A 7,052-nucleotide genomic window follows, 5' to 3' on the forward strand; every position below is an offset into this window, starting at 1 on the left:
ATCTGGAAGATCCTGCACCCATGTATCCAGATTATGTAGCTAGTCTTATTAGCTGCAGAGCAGTTAAACCTCTAGGTCTTTCTTGGATTGTGGTTCATGTTTAGTTAGAATTAACAGCATGGTCAGAATGTTTACTCCTTTGGCTCTGTGTATTTCCCTGGAGGATTTCAGAGTCCTGGCTGCAGAATAGATTGGGTCTGAGGCTGACCTCTCACAACCTTTCTTTGTCATCATTAGGACCTGGTCCCATTGTCCCCCCTGTCTATGGCTTAGAGGTATCTGATGTCTCGAAGTGGGAAGAGTCTGTTCTTGAACCTGCTCTTGAAATCGTGCAAAGTTTCATCCAGGTAATTATGAATCATGATACATTCTATTTTCTGGTTTGCAGAGCACTTTCATTAGCTGACACCTTTGTTGCTATATTGAAGAACCAGGCCTTCTTTTCCATAGAATAAAGCAGAAGGGCTGGCTGCTTTTTAATACCTGGAGACTGCTTTTCTACTTTTACATTCAGAAAGGTTGTTGCTAAAATCTGTATACAGCCCATCTGCTCTCTGGGTTGAGAAAAAGGAATTTTAGGAAAATCCCATTTCCCTTAATAGAGAATTATATCCAGATCTCTTTGAATTGAATACTCCCTTCCACCTTTGTTCTTTTAGGGCCGCAAGCCTACAGCCACTCCAATAAAGATGCCATACAATGAAGCTGAGAACAAGAGAAGTTATCACCTGTGTGACCTCTGTGATCGAATCATCATTGGGGATCGCGAATGGGCAGGTAGAGTATGGGGAGGGGCATGAAGAAATCTATAAGGGTGGGTTCACATTGACTTCATGAAATTTAGAGTCTTTGGCAGATTGAACCTGGAGTCTATTTATTTGTAAAGGGACAGCTAGATTCCTCTAAGAGCCTGTGCTCAAATTCCTTGGAGGCTTCTGGGAATTTGTCTCTGTATTCTGAGATTCAGAGGAAGATCAGATGCTCTCCATCTTCAGCTGGAATTAATATTTTATACTAAGAGATCTGCAGTTAACTTTCTAGAGCTCCTTTGACTTTGTGGTCCTGGCTTGGAGGAGTTTCTTGGCCTTTCATGTTTATAATTCAGTGGGGGTGGGATCAGGAAGTAAGGGTGTAAGGGAAGCCAGGCAGCTCATCCAGGAGACTGGAAGAAGCAGAAGCATAGCTGGGAGGGGGCAGGAAGTAGAGTTACTACTCCTGAGTGCGGTTTTTAAAAGTGGTATCTCTTCAGTAACTTTTGAGGTAATTGTTGGCATAGTGGTAGTTGCTAAAACTGTGATAAAAAGAAGTTAAGAGAAACTGTGTGAAAGTAAGCCTGTCACACATGTATAAAGAAGGTTAGTTCCCCACCACCTCAGGGCCAGCCCCACCCTAAGGCTCTATCCCTGCATTAGAGCCTGGATCTGCCTCTGCCACAGAGTCACACTGCACACACATCATTGGATTTTCAGATTTCTGTAGTCATCCAGTCAAAGCCCAGGACTTCTTCCCCAAGCCTTGAGTTTACATGGTATTTAGAAATAGGTGTAAGGTTTGCTGCTTTCAGGCACAGTGGGGCTTGTCGTTTACTCAGCAGCTGGGATCCTTCTGTTCAGAGTACTGTTTTGCATGGGATTCTCAGAGAAGTAGATTTTTCTCCCCAAAGCAACCAATAGGATGATTAGGTCTATTAACTGGTAACTGGCAAAATGAACTCCATTGTCAGAGACTGGGGACGGCTGTGATTGCCCAACCAGCAGAAGAAGCCTCGATTGTCGTTGGTTTATAATGATGAAAGGGGAAGAGAAAGAGAGTGTCTGATTGTTTTTTTCTAAAGGAAACTTAGTGGTTCGATTTGTTGAATGTCCTTCAGGGATAGCCTTAGAGAAGCAACATGTGTGAGCCTTTGTGAGCTTAGCTTGTGTAAGCCCTTCTGTAGTGCCATCTGTCAAGTCCTTACTCCCATCTCCTGCTGCCATGGAGAGCCAGCCCAGAAGCCCATTTTTTGCCTTAGGCTCTAGCTGGAAAACAAAGCTGACTTCTTCCCCAAGTAAACTTTTCTCTTAATTCTAACCTCTACCTTACTTATTCTTGCTTCTAAACTCTTAAAAATGATGTTTTTAATATGTATAAAAGAGAATTTAAACTAGTTGTCTATCTCTTTCAGTGTTCCCAGATGAGATTTCCTTGAAAAAAGAACAGGATAGTGAAAATAAACCTGTATGAGTTAGTCAGAAGGTGGGAACTGTCTTAGGGGTGACAGGTCAGCAGTTGATAGCAGGCAACAGTGGCCCTTTAGCTTGACTTCCTTCTTGGACCCTCAGAAGAGATCGTCGGTGATAAATGCACCTTCCTGTCTCCCTGGAGCAGTGTGTGCCTAGAGAATAGGAATCTTGCCAGAGAGTCGTTCACATGACCTTTTTGACCCAGGCACAGGGATGCCAGACCAGGAAGGACAACAGGCAATGCCCTGCAATACAGATGAGGATTTGAATTTCTAACTTTTCAACCTTACAAGTTAAAAATGCATCTATAACAGGAAGCCCCATACTACAGAGACCTGATTCTGGAAAGTGGGATCTCTTTTTGGAGCTATAGGTCTAAGTAGAAGAGTTTACCTGCTGTGTGACCTTGGACATTTTGTAAGACCTCTCTGAACTTCAGTTTCCCTTGTATAAAATGAGCAGAATAGTACCATCTTACAAGACTGCCATGAGGATTGGTGATGTAAAGTACCTAGCAGGGAGCACTTGATATGTGGTAGCTCACTCTATTTTGCTAGCTGGCTGGCCATATAATTTATTCTTCCCTTAAAAATGCTAAGCAGCTATACCAGTACATGTGTTGATCTTGCTGTTTATTGTTGAAGAAAAGCATTGTATAGTTAATTTTACTTGCTTCTAGGATTAATTCTAGAAAATTCCTAATGAGTTTTTTTGTTTGTTTGGTTTGATTTTGTCTTATCAGCGCACATAAAATCCAAATCCCACTTGAACCAACTGAAGAAAAGAAGAAGATTGGACTCAGATGCTGTCAACACCATAGAAAGTCAGAGTGTTTCCCCAGACCATAACAAAGAACCTAAAGAGAAGGGATCCCCAGGGCAGAATGATCAAGAGCTGAAATGCAGCGTTTAAGAGACATGTCCAGTGGCCTTTGGAAAGGTGGTGGGGATCCAGTTCAGGAGGGAGGGGTATGTTTGTCTCCCAGTCTGGGCAAAGGAGTGCTATGCGGAATTTTCTGCATAGCAGAAAAGCTCCCACCATTTTCTTTTGATGTGGTTTTAAAGTCTCACGTTCTCTATAATAGAAACAGCAGGTCTTGTCAGCTCCTTGTGTGGCTGATGTGTCTGGAAATGATGTAGTTCAGGAAAGCATTTTTTTTTCTTTGAACCTTAAAGGTTCTATTATTAAAAGCAGCACAGATTCCACATTTGTATACATGAGGATCTTCTTTGTGGTGAATACCAGGATTGACTGCATCCCTTTAAAGAAGTTTTATGTCCCTGACTCTGGCTAAAATTATCTAATTTCCAGATGCTTTTGTAGATGACTGAAGTATTTGTGAGCCACATATTGGGAGTTCTAGATTTGAGTGAATGGCAGGAAAGGGCCATCTCCATTGAGATGATTAAGTGAACCAAACTAGTTCTCGGAATTCTACAGAGAAGGAGGGAATCAGACTGAGGAAGCTGTGACATAGGACTTGAAGACCAAAGACTTTGAAATTTGCGAGCTGCTCATGTGTGAGTTATTATCACTGCTGTCTTTCTATTGAGTTACAAATCTATATTTTTATTGAAGTTTAAATAAAGAAAAAATTTACAAGAGCCTCTTTGATCCTTAAAAAGATATACAAGTCCATGCCTAGTTTATACACAGTATGCTCTGTTATCAATGTGATAGCTTTTTCTCAAATTTGACATTTTTTGTAGATCATGCTGTCTGTTCATTTATGTAGCAGGTGTTTATTTAACACGTTATAGTCCTTGAAGACATCTAGAGAGGGTCTTTTATTGGAGATCTATTACTTCCAATTGAAGCCCTCTTTCTGGAGTGACCTGAGCTGCCAGCAATGTTAAACAGATACTTATTTATATATAACATCAAATATAGCATTTTTAGGGTATAATTCAGCAGCATTAACTACATTCACAGTGTTGTGCAATCGTTGCCACTATTTCCAAAATGTTTTTGTCACTCCAAACAAACTTTGTGCCCTTTAAGCGTTAACTCCCCATTCAAATACATTTTGTTTGTGCAGAATCTACTCTATGAGAGGCCCTGAATTAGGCTAAAGGGAATGCAGAGATGAGATGTGGTTCTTGCCTTCAGGGAGCTTATAAATAATTGCATGTGTACACAAACACCGATCCAGGCAAGACAGTATCAAAGGCCGTAAGAGCTGTGTAGAATTTCAGTTTAGAAGGAAGGGAAGGGATCATGGAAGGAGGAGCATTTCTGCTGCACCTTGAAAAGCAATTCTTGGTAAATGTTTTGTTTCCTATGCATATAAGACTTCATAGAGGAGAAGGTAGAGTAAAAAAACTATCTAACTTGATTGACCTTTTTAAACAGTGCTGAATTCCAGAGCCTCACCCACTTTTAACTGATTTGAATCTCAAAAATAAATTTATTCTCTGGGCAAAGAAGTTTATTAACTACTTTAGGACCTAACAAGGTGGGAAGCCACATCTTCCCGGTGGAAGTGGAGATGAGTACTTACTGTGAGCCAAGCAGTGCCAAGTCGTTTTTATATGTTATCTTCTCACACAGCCCTGGGAGGGAGATGCTGTTTCCTTTGCTGTTAAACCAGGGAGGAAACTAAGGCTCAGCAATGGAGTACAGCTAGCAAGAATTGAGGTGAGGCTGGTAGACTCAAGCTATTAAGCACTGTGTTAAGCTGGCAGTTTGTAGGGAAGAACCTTTAGTTTCTCTGAAATATTCTTCGTTCAAGTTGCTAAGTATGTTTTAAAGCCTAAAAAAGTTTCAGTAGACAAGCAGGAAAAACTAGTTTTAATAATTGTACGTCAAAAAGCTTTTAATCCTTCCATCTGAAATACCTGGAGCAGTAACTTCTCATTGAACTCATTGTTATCTCTATGGCAATTGGAAATCAGGCCTTTTTTACCAAAAAAAAAGTGTCTAATATTTATGAAGCACTTACTAAGTATAAGGCACTGTGGTTGAGCCCACTGTTCATATTCTTAGAAATTGTAAATTCAGCCAAATGAAATTCCTTTATCAGCAGCAAAGAGCCTGGGAAAGGCAGAACACTCACTAGAAATCTGCCTGGTGCTCTGGTCTGAAGCATTGCCCTGAGTAGATTTCCCCTTTTGTGCCTGCTCCCCTATGAATGACTTCGCTGTTGAGTGTAGGGAAGGAAAGTAATTTGTCTTGTGGTGGTCGTAGATGTAGAGATGAAAGAATTCTTTATCTCTTGTATGGATGGGGAAACTGAGGCCTAAAACATGGATGTTCCAGTCACAGAGCAAGGCAAAGCCGGGACAAACCTTAGATCACCTTTCTTACTCTATTACTAAATCTCATACCAAATCTCATTTGAGAGCTGAAAAGTACCATAGAGCTTTGGGCTATTTGCTCAGCCTGGAGTGAGAATGAGGAATGCCATTTTGTACCATCTGGCCATAGCAATCCCAAGGCAAGCAGAGCCCTCCAGTCCAGGTATCCAGAGCCTCCAGTCCATCACACCAGCAGTGCTATCTAAATGGCTTTGGCAATTAATTCCAATACTCAGTGAGCTATTAGGTTCATCTGCTTCTGTCAGTAAAAATCTTGATTAGGCTTTAGATACTTCTTACAGTTCAGGCAGTGCTGTTGTAAGTGGGTAGAAAGTACTTTGATTCTGAAGAGAGATCTAGACTTGAAAATACTTTGCTTGATTCTTAGGGCTAAGCAAGAGAACAGCTCATCTGTATTCCAGGAATATGGCTTGATCCTTCCTAACTCTCAGTAATTTTTTGTCCTCTCTTAGCTCTCTTTAGTTCCAAAGAGGATTTTTTTGCTTAAAACAAAACAAAACACCCAGTATAACATTAAAAAATAACAGTCCGGGAGTGGTGGCTCACGCCTGTAATCCCAACGCTTTGGGTAACTGAGGCAGAAGGATCACTCAAGCCTAGGAGTTTGAGACCAGCCTAGGCAACATGGTGAGACCCAGTCTGCACAAATATATACATACATACATACATACTTACATATATATATATGTATGCATGCCGGGTATGGTGGGTCATGCCTATAGTCCCAGCTACGTGGAAGGCTCAGGTAGGAGGATGGCTTGGGCCTGGGAGATTGAGGCTTCAGTGAAACATGATCATGCCACTGCATTCCAGCCTGGGTGGCAGAGCAAGACCATGTTGCTCAAAAAGAAAATAAAACTAACAACCCCCTCCCCCAAACACAAATGCATGAAATCAACCTTTTATGAATGCAGTGACTTGTCAATATCCCTAGCACCTAGACACAGTCAAATATTTGTTGAATCAATTGCATGAAAGCATAAAAACTAAGTAGGTCTCTACATAAGTGATCTGCTTCAATTGTTAAATACTTTTTAACCAGGATGAAGAAATTTTGGGATAGCCACCAGCAGGAATTTCTGTATTTGATTATCACCTACTTGGGCAGTTAAGGCTGTTTTCTAAAATGATGGCTAACTGGTTATTTGTAAAGCTACTCTGAATGCTTACAAAGGAAGCTGCATGTTTGTATTAGTTCAGGTAAAAGGCTAAGTTGCTATAACAAAGAGACTCAACAATACAGTGGCTTAAAGAACAAAGGAGTTTATTCTTTCTCACGTAACAGCTCTGAAGGGAATTAACCTGTCTGAAGTGAGTGATCCAGGTCATTGGGGCAGCTGTGCACCAAATGGTCATTCAGGGACACAGATTCCTCCTATCACGTTGCTTCTCCATCCTCTGGAGCATTGTCCTCATCTGCTGCATGCTTGAAGCTGGGTCATCACTGGTCCTAGCTGATGGGAAGGGGAAAAGGAACAGGGAGGAGGTAGACCCGCTGCCTGAAGGCCTGGAC

At 41.3% G+C, this 7,052-nt stretch overlaps 1 protein-coding gene across 1 annotated transcript in view; it reads left to right on the forward strand.

Annotated features, from left to right (window-relative positions):
- TRIT1 (tRNA isopentenyltransferase 1) overlaps positions 1–3,846 on the forward strand; it is a 43,211-nt gene extending 39,365 nt beyond the window's left edge. The window contains exons 9-11 of the mRNA XM_003815413.6: positions 238–347; positions 660–777; positions 2,965–3,846. Of these exons, the coding sequence (XP_003815461.1) occupies positions 238–347; positions 660–777; positions 2,965–3,134 (398 nt within the window). The 3' untranslated portion in view covers positions 3,135–3,846. The remainder of the gene's footprint in view (positions 1–237; positions 348–659; positions 778–2,964) is intronic.
- Positions 3,847–7,052: the final 3,206 nt, after the last annotated feature.

The sequence above is a fragment of the Pan paniscus genome, chromosome 1 (genome assembly GCF_029289425.2).
Source record: "Pan paniscus chromosome 1, NHGRI_mPanPan1-v2.0_pri, whole genome shotgun sequence".
NCBI lineage: Eukaryota > Metazoa > Chordata > Mammalia > Primates > Hominidae > Pan > Pan paniscus.